The sequence below is a fragment of the Eleutherodactylus coqui genome, chromosome 6 (assembly GCF_035609145.1).
Source record: "Eleutherodactylus coqui strain aEleCoq1 chromosome 6, aEleCoq1.hap1, whole genome shotgun sequence".
NCBI lineage: Eukaryota > Metazoa > Chordata > Amphibia > Anura > Eleutherodactylidae > Eleutherodactylus > Eleutherodactylus coqui.
The window spans coordinates 204,004,912-204,018,726 of NC_089842.1; the positions used below are offsets into that span (position 1 = coordinate 204,004,912).

At 41.7% G+C, this 13,815-nt stretch overlaps 1 protein-coding gene across 2 annotated transcripts in view; it reads left to right on the forward strand.

Annotated features, from left to right (window-relative positions):
• Positions 1 to 12,981, forward strand: part of INO80 (INO80 complex ATPase subunit) — a 158,150-nt gene extending 145,169 nt beyond the window's left edge. For both annotated transcript variants that reach the window (XM_066608638.1, XM_066608639.1), the window contains exons 32-36: positions 2,025 to 2,113; positions 3,753 to 3,908; positions 5,182 to 5,341; positions 10,863 to 11,063; positions 11,797 to 12,981. In XM_066608638.1, the coding sequence (XP_066464735.1) occupies positions 2,025 to 2,113; positions 3,753 to 3,908; positions 5,182 to 5,341; positions 10,863 to 11,063; positions 11,797 to 12,011 (821 nt within the window). In that variant the 3' untranslated portion in view covers positions 12,012 to 12,981. The remainder of the gene's footprint in view (positions 1 to 2,024; positions 2,114 to 3,752; positions 3,909 to 5,181; positions 5,342 to 10,862; positions 11,064 to 11,796) is intronic.
• The last annotated feature ends 834 nt before the right edge of the window (positions 12,982 to 13,815 follow it).

Genomic DNA, 13,815 nt, shown 5'->3' on the forward strand with positions numbered 1-13,815 from the left:
TTCCTAAGGCGCACACCCCTCTTTTGCCATAAATTCAGTGCTGGCTTTGTTTTACCCTCAAGTTCTCAAGTCTGAAAAAGAAAAGCATATATGTGTCCTTACTCTACTAATATAACATTGTTCATAGCCATTCTCAATCATTCGAATAGAAAAAAAGTTACAGACACGGAGGCATTATTTTTTGATTGACCCCTGTGCAACACAAGTACCCATTAATATAATTCTTCTCTATGTAGCTATTTTGAAACAGGGATATTACAGGCACTTTTTGTTGCTTATAACACAGACTAGTGTCCTAACCCAACTGCAGGTCTACTGACCCACACTCACAGCGTCGTAGATGTGTATCCTAATGATAAGTGTTAATTTACCGGAGACCCGGGGGGGGGGGGGGGGGGGGAGGGAGGACCCCAAAAATATTACCACTGCACAGTGACTTTATATTGGTAGATGCCAATTCTACACAGGTGCTCTGCACACCATATAAATGATTACAGTACAGTTATAGTTAGTTATTCACAGGTGACATCTTCTCTGGGGTTGTTCATTTTTCCCTTTTTCCTTTCAGTCCAGACTGCCATAAAGATTTCTTCCAGCCACAACTTGTCTCTGCAAAGTGTGTGACACAGACATCTTTGGCTCCTAACTTTTCCAGAACACATTAACCCTTTCCTGACCTACACTAACTCTACTTATTATTACCCAACTTCTGCATCTGTTGCTGTCCCATCTGCCCCCATTACTGTACCTGCTGTGTGAAATAGTCCCCCCAAATACTGTGCTTTAGAAATAATTTTTTCATAGGTATCCTCTAAATATAGTGCTTGCGCAGGCAGTGCCCCTGAAAAAAAAAGTGTTTATATAGATGGTGCCACTAAAAATAATAGTGCAAAATAGCGCCTCATGTTGTGCTAGAGAGGGTAATATTGCACTACACAGTCAGTATAATAATCCTGTTCTTAGTGCCACACACAATAATGCCTCCTTTGTGCTCCCACATAGTAATAATGCCCACATTTGTGCCACTTTTGAAATCTCTCCAAATGGGGCTTTTTAAAATAATCTTAAGTACCCCTTAATAGTAAAAACTGTCTTCATGGTATTAATTGTGCTCACAGGTGCCTCCTTAACAAGTGTCCCCAAAGAATAACTTGCACAATAGAAAAAATAAACCTACACTTAACTATTCATAACGGATGAAAAATCGTCTTCTGGCCCGGCACTAGTGGCCCAATGTCGCTATCTCGCAGCTTGCATAGGGGCGCTGAGAGTCTTGGCTGTAATCTCTGTGCTCCTGTAGGTAACACAGCAACCTTGTGTTCTGACTTCCATTATGGCAACTTTCATCCAAGAGGAAAACAGCCGTAGTCCGAGTCGGGTGGCTGTGTGGCTCCATACTCATGCCTCCTTGCCCAGCCTGCCCCTGGTAGCCAAGGACACATATCCTTGCTACTAATGGTTGTACCTCATCATTTTTTAAGTGTTAAGCCAGAGCAATATCTTGACTGTCTGGATATAACCTCATTAAAATTATTGTGCCTTTGTTCATTTTCTACCGCCTGATGAAGGGGCCTTTGAGCTGTGGAAGCTTGCAAATATAATTTTTTAGGTTAGCCGATAAAGTACTTGCCTCTATAATACTTTGTCTGTTTTTTATACAGGAGTATTGAATAGCACTTTAGTTCCCATTCTGATAGGATGTGCTTGTGGCTGACACCACTATGGATTCACAGTGTAATTGCATTGTTTCTTATACTCAGATTTTAGCCTGAAAAAACTCCTGCACTCCAAACTGTTGCCATTTCACGATATGCATGACAAAATCCTTTTACTAGAAATCCAATTTTTTGGGAATACTGTACCTGTCTTCTGCTTTCCATAAAGTGAAATGGCACATTAGGTGAAGCACACATTAGTACTTGTGAATTTGAACCAGCCTCCAAGGCTGGCACTATTATAGAATTTTCCAAAATCTTTAAATGTTACAATTATTCATTTTTTTTAATGTCTCATTGTTTTTATAGTGCGCCAGAGACAAGAGGAGAAAAGGCAGCAAGAAGAGACCAACAAAGTAAAAGAGCGCAAGAGAAAAAGGGAAAAATACGCAGAAAAGGTTATTTCCTCACTAATTTCGTCTTGTTTTACGCAACCGCTATTTACATTTATCTTCATAACCTAGTGAGGTGCCTGGAGTATTGTCAATATACAGTATAACTGTGCGCTGAATTCAAATATGATATCCATTTTTTTCTGCCACGTAAGCTTTTCCAGTTTTGGGGAGTAATGTAATGCCCGCCCACTCACTTAAATGTTTTGCAGTGTGTAATACGACCCAACAAGGTCATGCTGCATATTTTTTCACGCGGTTGTACATCGTGTGAAAAAATACATTTATGTGAACGAACCCATTGAAATGAATAGGTATTTATTATATATATGATGATATATATGATATAGATGAATATATAATAATGAAATAAAACTGCGTATTGCGCTCGGAAGACATCTCAGTCATTTAAGACCGTTACAAATAGAGGTACAATCCAAATATGATGGGCTGCTCTTGCTGGTTCTTACAGAGGTAAAATGTTTCTTAGAGCAGGAAGTCGAGATCCAAGCGTCATTTTCCACCAAAAAGTCCAATAGTAATATTGCGGCAGGTCCAAACTGTCATCATCTTAACCACTTAGTGACCAAGCTTTCACTTTTTCCATTCTCATTTTTTCCTCCCCCTTTTTAAAAAATCGTAACTGCCTTATTTATCCATCGACGTAGCTGTCTGCGGGTTGTTTTTTGCGGGATGTGTTTTATTATCTATGGTACATATAATGTACTGGAAAACGTTCAAGAAATTCTAAGTCGAGGGAAATGGAAAAAAATGAGGTTCCGCCATATTTTGGTGCGTCTTGTTTCTAGTGCGCATAAACGGCAACAAAAATGACACAATAACTTCACTCTATGGGTCAGTACGATTACTACAATACCAAGTTTTTAGTTTGGTTTTTTGTTTTTTTGTTTTTTTTATTTTTGCTGTACTACTTTTTTTTCTAAAATATTAAAAGTTTTTTTAATTATTTTCTGCCGCCATCTTCTGCACACAATAGCTTTTTTATTTCTCCGTCAACATAATTGTGTGAGAGCAAATTCTTTTTGCAGGACATCCTGTAGTTTCTGTTGGTACCATTTGGGAACACATACGACTATTTGATCGCTTTTTATTGCATTTTTTTCTTGGAGACAGAGTGACCAAAAAAGCACCATACTATCGGTCTGTATTTTTTTTCTGACAACGTTCTCTGCGTGGGGTAAATGTGTTACTTTTGATAGATCGGACTTTTGCGGACGCAGCGATACTAAATATGTGTATTTTGGTTTATAAAAAGCATATCGGCGGGCACGAAGGGGTTAAATAAAGGAAATGGTTCGTTACTTGAAAATGAGAGGTGCTGCTAGTATTCAGTGTTACCGGTGGAATCAGCAGGTTTTAATTTTACAGAAACTTATCAATTACTTTCTGTTATGAAAGTGTTTTTAACATTTGTTGCACAGTGTAATCCTTTACTTTCGTTAGAAAAATTTTGGGGATGCTAATCGTTTTGTCTAAACGCACCTTTACATATATTTTGAAGGAGACAAGCTCACTTTGATCTTCAAATGTAACTACTCGGCGGTAATGTTTTTGCTTTGTATCATGACCTTGTTTTTATTGTCCTATATTACTGACTGTTTTTATTTGTTTCTTTTCATTTCAGAAAAAAAAAGATGATGAGATTGATGGAAAGAAAAAAAAGGATGGTATTAACTTGGTTATCCCATTTGTACCCTCAGCTGATAACTCAAATCTGTCTGCAGATGGAGAGGACTCCTTTATCAGTGTCGACTCTGCAATGCCCAGTCCTTTCAGTGAAGTGAGTGTAACTGTGCTTGTTTTGTAATCAAATGTCAAAAATATTTGGTTAGTTTAGGCCGGCGCCCCCCAGAGACCCCATACTTACCAGCGGATCCGCCGTTCTGGGTCCCGCATGACGTTTCCCCGTCCACCGCCGCCGCGTCACATGACACGCCCACCGCCGTGTCATGTGACGCGCCGGCTGCGTCATATGACGCGGCGGCGGTAGGCGGGAAAGCGTTTTCACACTATCTTCCGCTGTGTTACAGCGGGAGATAGCGTGAGCGGACGGCTTCCATTGACTGCAATGGAAGCCTTCAGCGCGTACACCCGCGGAAAATAGAGCATGCCGCGGGCGAGGACGGGAGATTTCACGGTGCGGAATTCCGCGGTGGAATTCCGCACCGTGAGCACTGAGCTATTAGGTTCAATAGAACGCAGCGGAGTTTCGCTGCGAATTACGTGGCGGAAATCCGTTCGTGGGAAGGAGGCCTTAGGTCGGGTTAGGGATGGGAATTAAATAGTCAGTCCGTCCATGCTTCATGACATTCAAAACTTTGGCCATTTCTGTTTACTTGCCTACGGTAGTTAACGCTACTACTATTCCCCACTATTTTCTTTTATTATTATTTCAACAATTATATAATGGTTATATATTACATTGAAATATGCTAATAAACCATGCAAATCGTGTTTTTCAGACTATAGTTTGCACTTTATTTTAGCCTGGAAAAATCTTACAATAAAGTTTCTTTGCATATTTTAGCCAGCGCATTGAGAGAAGGAAAGGGGCTGAGGTTTCAGACATGGCTTGATCCGTCAAGGACCAAGCACGGTAAATGTATGGCTCTTGGTCCTGGGCTTTAATCCTGGCTGATGGCAAAAGTACGGCACAGGGTTAAAGCTTCTGCAGTGTAGCAGGAGTAGGTCAGGTCCATTTCCCCTGAACCATCCCTCTGCTCCAGCACGCCACTTCAGGCCCTACTGGAAGCGATTAATGTCATGTTCACGTGACGAGCAATGACATGAAAGTGGTGTTAGGACTTCCTGTAAGAGCAGGGACCAGAGCAGCCGTGCTGAAGCAAAGGAGCAGTTAAAGGGTAAATGATTTGGTGTTTTTTGTTTTTTTAATCCTATTCCATGGGGCAATTATTTCAACATTTTGAAAAACCCCTATAAGTTATTTTTTGGGGAGATGAATCACTGTCGAATGAAATAAAGAACCCTCTTTTTATTCCGTCAATTGTAATTGTATTGATGACAAGATAATTATATTGTTACTTCTTCACTAGATATCCATTAGCAGTGAACTCCATACTGGATCAATTGCACTAGATGAGAGCAGCAGCGATATGTTGGTGATAGTTGATGATCCTTCCTCTTCAGCTCAGCAGTCCAGAGGAACAAACTCCCCTGCATCTATCACTGGCTCCGCATCAGAGACGCTTAATGGTCTGTATATATACGGTTTTACTTATACATTACTGTGAGGCCTCCCTCATACAGACGTTTGCAGAGCCGCAGCGTTTTTCAATGCTGCGTTTAATGAGGTTTCAGCAGCAATGTCATGCGTTTTGACAATATTTTGGCTAACGCGGCCAAGGATCCTGGAAAAAAAAATACTCAGAAGAAGACCCCGCCTCCAGCAAGAGATCGCTATGATTGGCTAAGCCTGCTGAGTGTTAGCAGCCTCAGCCAATCACAGCCAGCACTCTGCACCAATCACAGCCATTCATTGGTGAAATCTGCGCTACTCTCCCCATCTCTTACTGGCAGGCTGGGATTTCAATCCCTGTCACTAGCAATAGATGCTTTGTTGGCTTGACAAGTGCCCGGCAGCCTACCCGGAGCTTCGGAGAACAGCGGCGGGTGCCAGGTAGATGAGTATTCCTTTATTTTTATTTATGTATTTTATTTAGGTACTGCAGCTAGCACTTGCGTTTTAGCGCTGCCAAAAAACGTGGTACTAAGTCGTGCCCCGTTTTCAGCAGCGTTGAAACCGCTGCCCATTCATTTCAATGGGTGACGCAGGGCTGAAAACTGCCAAAGATAGAACATACATCGCTGTCAAAGAAAAACTGAGTTTTGTCGCTTGTGTGAGCAGCCCCATTGAAATGAATGGGAGCGCTGTACAGCGTTTAGCGCAGTGCTGAAAAGACAGCGCAAAACGCTGTACAAAAACGTCTGTGTAAGGGAGGCCTAAGGCTGGCTTATCTATTAATTGTTTCAGCAATTATGGATTATGATTTGGTCTAATAAGTTATACAATTTATCCAGTATGCTTAAACAGCACCTCCAGATAAAACAGATTTTTCCATAACTGTCCCCCTCACCTGATTGCCTGTCACACTCTGGACATCTCCTATGTACATTGCAGGCACTACCATGCAGTGCAGCCTCATGTCTGATACTTAGCTGGCACTATCTTGATGTTGAGATTGGTCCTCTCTTTCTATTTCACTATTCTGTGCTGTCCAACACATGATGCATCAGCACAACATCACGTGGCCGGCTAGAACATGTACCACCTCTGCCTGCTGGAAGGACAGTATTATTATCACTGTAACTCTGTACATTCACACAAATAAGATGCAAACCGTAAGTATACAGTCAGGAGGCTTAACTATCATCTCCTTTATTATAACAGTGTGACAGGAGTCTTTTAATCATCAGGACTACGACCAGTCTCACACATGCTCTCAGCAAAGCGCCGTGACCTTGATCGCGGCGTTATGCCGCACTTTTACTTTCGTTTTCAAACACAGGTTCCTGCCTTCGATAGTGGGTTTTGGCACACCCCTTCATTGTGGCAAAATAGAGCAGACAGCACTCGAAAATCTTTCAATATCTTATAAGACTGTTCCTGTGGCCTTTGAGGAACAGGTTGTTACCATTGAAAAGTTTCAGTTTCTCCATGTACAAGTAGAGAAAAATATCTATATTGAGCAAAATATCCATAACTGAAAAGTTTATTGGTACAATGTCCAGTCAAGCCTTTTATTAGTGATTTAAACAAAAATATGATTATTTACTCAGGAAGATATGCTAAATGCATGTCACTTTGTACATAACCTTTTACATCACGTCTCGGAATGAGTTGTCATGTGTGTTCAGTGAGTAATAACGCGGTCCTCCTGTTATATTAATTGTATTCTGCAGTTTTCCACTCTGCAGGCTCAATCTGTAATTTTCAGTTGTCCTTAAGCTGGTGGTTGAAGACGAACTGCTGTGTCGTCTGCTATACACAGCGCAACAAGAAAAGAGGAGATCCTTCTCCCCTATTAGTATCTGTTATATACACAGAAGCAGCAGCATGGCAGACATTGGAGAGAAATGCTGAGTAGTATAGATGTAAAGTTAACAGCTCGGAGACAATAAAACACTTACTGTTAGCGGCAATAGCATGTCTCCAGGTCTCTTTGTTTTCCTCTCACTTGGCTCCTTCCTCGCCTCACCTTAGATTCTATTGTCGACACAAAAATCATCATTGGCTCGTTTGCTTTTATTTTAAATGCAGTGAATGTGAACAATTTTTCGTGTGAACAAGCCAACGATGTATCTGCCAATATAAACAGGCTGCCCCAACGAACTCTGACATCGTTCACTTGTTTATACGAGGAATTGGTGTAAACCGACCCTTACTGCTAAAAGTGATAGTCCAGTTTAAGGGTCTTTTACACTCGCTGGAACATTCGAAATTGAACGATAATCGTTGAGTGTAAACGCAGCCAATGATTGAACGATGATTTAGTTCACTAATCATTCACCGTTCATTTTATGCCAACATAAAAATCAATGTTGGCTTGTTCCCTAATTGTTTGGTTCCAACACCGACCATTCAGTTGTCATTCACTTATACAGAGAACTGACCGCCTGAAAAATCCCAATAAATAAATACATTTATCTGTGTGTTTAGACTGACCGCCCAACTGAATTAGAAAACTTAACGCTTGCTCGTTGAATCGGGCGAATGATTTTTCGCAATCTGTAAAAGTACCCTTAAGTCCGTATTTTTTTTATTTTTATTTTTTTACACGCAACGATTGTAGTTTAAGCAAACGAGTATTAACGACTTTTTTGCTTTCACGTAAAGATAATCATTTGCAATCCTCGCCATTTTACTCGTTTGCGCTGTAAACATTGTGTTTGCTCAGGTGGGCGTGTTTATACAAAGAATCTCTAGGTAGGTTTTTAATTGGTGCGAAGAAAAAGCCATTGTCTACTGCTGCATGAGTCATTGTGTTTAGCTGGCAAACAATCACCCCACCTCTCAAGTCGTTTGAAAGACCTAATGAATGTTGTTTAAACCTAATGACAAGTGACCAAATTAGCGACTATTGTTATGCAGGCTGAAACTCAGCAATAAGACAAGTGAATGAATAGTGCACAATAGCTTCTCGTTTACACTCACTTTTTCTTGTTTTAACAAATTTTGAGCGATAATCGTTGCGTGTAAATGGGCCTTTGGTACAACAATCTCGCCCAGTAGTAGGATTAAGGCCTCCTGCACACAGGCAGATTTGCATTGCGAAATCCAGAGCGGGATTCTGCCTTCGCATTCTGCAGCAAATCCAGCCCATAGCATGCCATGAGAAAACGCGATTTCCTGCCCACAAGCAGAAATCAATTGCGATTTATTATTTTTTATTTTTATTTTTTTTCCCATTCACGCAGGAGAAATCGCATCCTGCGATTTTGTGCGAGCTATGCACGGCCGGCTTCATCATTGCAGAATGGCCGCAGCAGCCGCGTCATCGCCATAGTGACTGCGCAGCGTCCTCCCAACTGTGCATGTGTTGGCCGTTGCTCTGCCAGGCACATTCGCAGCAGAGGAGGAAAAGACCGGACAGGTAAGCTGGGGTCAGCGGTGTCTTCTCCTCTGCTGCGAGAAGACGCCGGTGGCCCCATGCAGGGTCCGACCTGCCAGTGTTAACCTCTTAATGCCACAGGATGTACAATTACGTCCTGCATCTTTGGGGTTTATATGGAGGGGAATCGCAGGTGGATCCCACTCTATACAATGTGGGTGCCGGCTGTTTATTACAGCCAACACTCACTTAAAACAGCTTCGATAAGCTTCTCTGCGCAGCGGAGCTGTTAACCCATTGAGTGCCCTGACCAATGTTCGGGGGGTCCCGTACGGCCCCCTGCCATGAGATTGAAAGGCCCTAGGGCTGCCATTGCAGAGTACCTATCAAGCCATGGCTTGATGGAGTGCCTGTCAGGTCGCAGTATAATGTAATGCTATACTGCAGGAGTGATCAAACCATCACAAGTTCTTGTCCCCCATGGGGACTGAAAAAAAAAAGGAAGTAAGAATAAGTGTTAAAAAGTTTTACTAATAGAAAAAAAAGGTAATAAAAGTTTTTAAAAAAAACCTTTTGCCATATTTATAATAGAATCTAAATAATAAAACAAAAAATACATATTTTGTATCGCTGCATCTGTAAAAGTCCGATCTATCTAAATAATGCATTTACCTCCCACAGTGAACGTAGTCAGAGCAAAAAAAGAAAAACTCCAGAATTGCACATTTTTTAGTCACCCACGTCTCTAAGGAAAATGCAATCAAAAAGTTGTATGTATACCATAATGGTACCAATAGAAACTGCTGGATGTCCTGCAAAAAATGAGCCCCCACAGAACTATGTAGACGGAAAAATAAAAAATGATGGCGTCAGAAACAAGACGCATACAAAGATGGCTGAATTTCAGAGTTTTTTTTCCATTTCACTCCACTTAAAAACAAGCCCTCTGACATCTGGCGATGGATAAATAAGCGTTATTAAAAACTTTTTAAAGCCAGAAAATGAAGCATTTTCCTAATCTGTATTTATTTTCTGATTTAAAATATTTTATTTTGCTGCCTATAGATGACTATGGGGGATGCTATCTCTCCTGAGCTGCATTTCACAGCATTAAGAGTAGAGATGAGCGAGCATACTCGATAAGGGAAACTACTTTATTCGAGCACCTGCCCGCTCGTCTTTAAAGATTCGGGTGCCGGCTGGGAGGAACGGAGGGGAGATCTCTCTCTCTCCCTCTCTCCCCACTGCTCACCTCCGCAACTCACCGTTCACCCGCACCAGCAGCCGAATCTTTAGAGACGAGCGGGCAGGTACTCGAATAAGGCATTACTCGCTCGAGTAGTTTGCCTTATCGAGTATGCTCGCTCATCTCTAATTAAGAGAGATGCTTTACGGCTAGTTCATGGGCCATTCACACATTGGATAGGAGGGGACTCATTGACTTATATGGGAGGCTCTTTTAGACCTGTTATGTGACTTGCAGAGGTCATTTTGCAGGGAGGGGAGCAGATGGTCACAGTTTTTACCTATTGTGAATGGATGATCCTGTGTTTACCTTTCAGTATAATGAAAGTCATCTACAGATGAGGAAGTGACAGACTAGTAGTGGCGGCCCACTGACTCTAGTGCCGCTTCTTTTTGTCTGTACCTCCCTTTCATCTTCAGAGTTGCTCTGCATGGCAACCCATCTGTGAGTCTATCAGGAGCTTGTATTAAAAGGAACAGCTTTACGCAGACTGAGTGGAAGAGGGTTCTTGGATTTTGTTGTCCAATCATTCCATGGAAGACTTTTATGGAAGCTTTGTTTGCCAGATTGGGTTGTGGCTTTAAGATGAAAGCTCATGGTGTTTGACTGCCTTTTCAGCTGTCATATTCTAGCTCGGCTAGCCATCGATACATTAGGCCTGAGAGGTGTTTGGGTTCTCTGGGTATTTTGTCCAGGAGACCACAACAAGAGCACTTACAAGGGATGGGAGAACAAATCTTGCCTTGTGTCTCAACACAGCTTTTTATTCTGTGTATCTGCAAGATTGATTTCTTAAATATTGAATGACATGATCTAATAAGTTACAATTCAATCCACACATGTGGTCATGTGCATGATGTGAATTACCGATATAAATTGGATTTTATCATTGTATTGATCATTTTCTATTCTTCTACAGGAATTTTCAATCAGGAAACCTCTATCAGCGGACGAGCAAACACAAATCGCAACCGAGCACGTACAAAAACTGGCGGAAATGGAACAAAAGGGGGTAAATCTCGAAGCCGAAAGTCCACCGCTGGCAGTGCAGCAGCAATGGCAGGAGCAATGGCTGGAGCTGCTGCAGCATTTGCAGCATATGGATACAATGTATCAAAAGGTAATATTGATACTTAAAGGGGTTGTCCCGCGCCGAAACGTTTTTTTTTTTCCCAATAGCCCCCCCGTTCGGCGCGAGACAAACCCGATGCAGGGGTAAAAAAAAAACGTCCGGTACTTACCCGAATCCCGGCGCTGCTGCGACTTCGTACTTACCTTGCTAAGATGGCCGCCGGGATCTTCACCCTCGGTGGACCGCAGGTCTTCTGTGCGGTCCATTGCCGATTCCAGCCTCCTGATTGGCTGGAATCGGCACACGTGACGGGGTGGAGCTACGAGGAGCCGCTCTCCGGCACGAGCGGCCCCATTCAGAAGAAAGAAGACCGGACTGCGCAAGCGCGTCTAATCCGGCGATTAGACGCTGAAATTAGACGGCACCATGGAGACGGGGACGCTAGCAACGGAACAGGTAAGTGAATAACTTCTGTATGGCTCATAATTAATGCACGATGTATATTACAAAGTGCATTAATATGGCCATACAGAAGTGTATAACCCCACTTGCTTTTGCTGGACAACCCCTTTAAGCTTGCTTTGCTCCATATTGGCAAACAAAGTTGCAGTTTCAATCATGCACTTTTAGGCTGCCTGTCCATGGGTGTATTTTCATTGCGTTTCATTGTTGGACTATCGCTGCGGGGAACGCAGTGAACGCTTTCCATAGTAACATTCCAGCACAGATGTGAATTTGGCCTTGCACACTATTTTTCATGGCTATTTTCATCTTTTTACAGGTCTGCCAACGAACAGCACCCTTCAAGCACCTCTTTTAAGAACTTACGGAGTTTCCGATTTTAGCCATTTAAACTCCTCTTCCCCAATTAACACCCCCTTGAGCAAAGGAAACTGTGTACCTGGTACTTCAAAAATCAGTAACCCTATTAGCATGACGCGGGATTCTTCATCACGAAGACATAGTAAAACTACTGGAAACCAGGGGGATTTGTAGTTGGAAGCTTCTTCTTAGCAAGGACATATACAGCCAAAGATTTACATGAAAATACCATTAAACACATTAGGAAAATATGTGGCACAACTGCAAGATCCATCCCGGTCTCTGAGCTTGCTGTAATGTAATCTCCTTTATCTTACTCTTTATTAAAACTGCTCTCCTCCACTCATAACCATTAATACTGACACTCTGCTTCAATCAGAACGCCCCAGGATCATTTTTGTTTTTAAATGTGTGTACATGAAATGCAATAACCTTTAATGGGAAACATAATGAATTTTGGCTCGTGATCCCAATGTTTTACGACTCTGCAAGAAATGGAGGATATAAAGAAAACGTTCTGCATATCCAGAGGTTTTTTTGCTCCATTTTGATGAACTGACCTACCTAATGGATTTAAATAACTGTGCCAGTAGCTTCCGAAAGTGATTCAAAAACATTATTTTCTGGAAGGATGATTCTGAAGAACATCGGTCATCTCACAGTAAGGCTATATGCTATAGAACAATTGTATATAAAGGAACATTTTTAGCTAAATGCAGTTACCTGCGTGGAGCCATTGGTGATGCCTACTACCTCCTTTTAACATATACGCTCCTTTTCAGAAGTGTATTGTAAGCGGAAAATAATCTGTAGATCAGTCTGTTTTAATTCAGGCCTTTAGTCACCTTGCCACAAGAAGGGCTTGCAAAAAAAAAAAGGGTAAAAAGATTAAGCCCTGCGATGATTTGCACTCTTACATTTTGGTCAGTTTTGCAGCATAATCATTAGTGTGTAAATAATATATAGACTAGCAGGAAACTGATGCAAAACTTATTTTTCTTCTCTTCTTTACAATGTGTTGTCTATTTTTATATCTAAATTTGTATATATGTATAAAACTTGTTTTACTAACTGAATATAAAAAAAAAATCTGAATAAATCAAAAAAGTAATTTTGGGTAAATTTTATATTTCTGATTTTTCCAACGTCACAATAAAAATGAAAAAAAAAAAAAAGCTGCGATTAAAAAGAAGTTGAGAAGTATCTGTCATGAGTATTCACCTGTGTTTTCACCTGTCACTATTCTTTTTCATTTCCTTGTATAGTGAAACCTCTTGGAGACAACCACCCAAAATTGCATTTAATAGTGGTCTTCTATGGAGGTGGTCTTGTCAGAGAAGATGGCCGTCATGAATAATATATGGTGGTGCTAAAAATCTAGCCTGAATAAAGGGGTAGTCTTTTAGGCTGAGTACTAGCCGACCTGAGTATAAGCCGAGTCAATAAGTTTTACCCCCAAAAAACTGGTAAAACGTATTGACTCGAGTATATGCAAGGTAAAAAGACTAAACGCAATACTCACCTCCCAGCCGGCGTCTGTGTCCCCGGCGCGATGGTCCCCCCGGCGGCGCGACAAGCTGCTTGAGACTTCTCCCCGCTGTCCTCTCTCTGCTCGGCTTTGAATTTTCCCTCCGTCAGCGCTGTGTAATTAAGCGCTGCGATTGGATTGAGCGCCAGCCAATCACCGCCGGGGACACAGACACGAGCTAGGAGGTTGGTATTGCAGGGGTTTTTTTTGCTGGTTTTTTTTTTCCCCCTCACTCGTGTATAAGCTGAGGGGGGCTTTTTCAGCACAAAAATATGTGCTGAAAAACTCTGCTTATACTAGAGTATATACGGTAATGTCTTTAATTTTTTGCCGCCATCTTCTGCGCGCAATAACTTTCTTTATTTTTCTGTCCCCATAGTTGTCCCCAAGGACACATTTCTTGCGGGACGTTCTGTTATTTGTGTTAGTACTATTTTGGAATACATACGA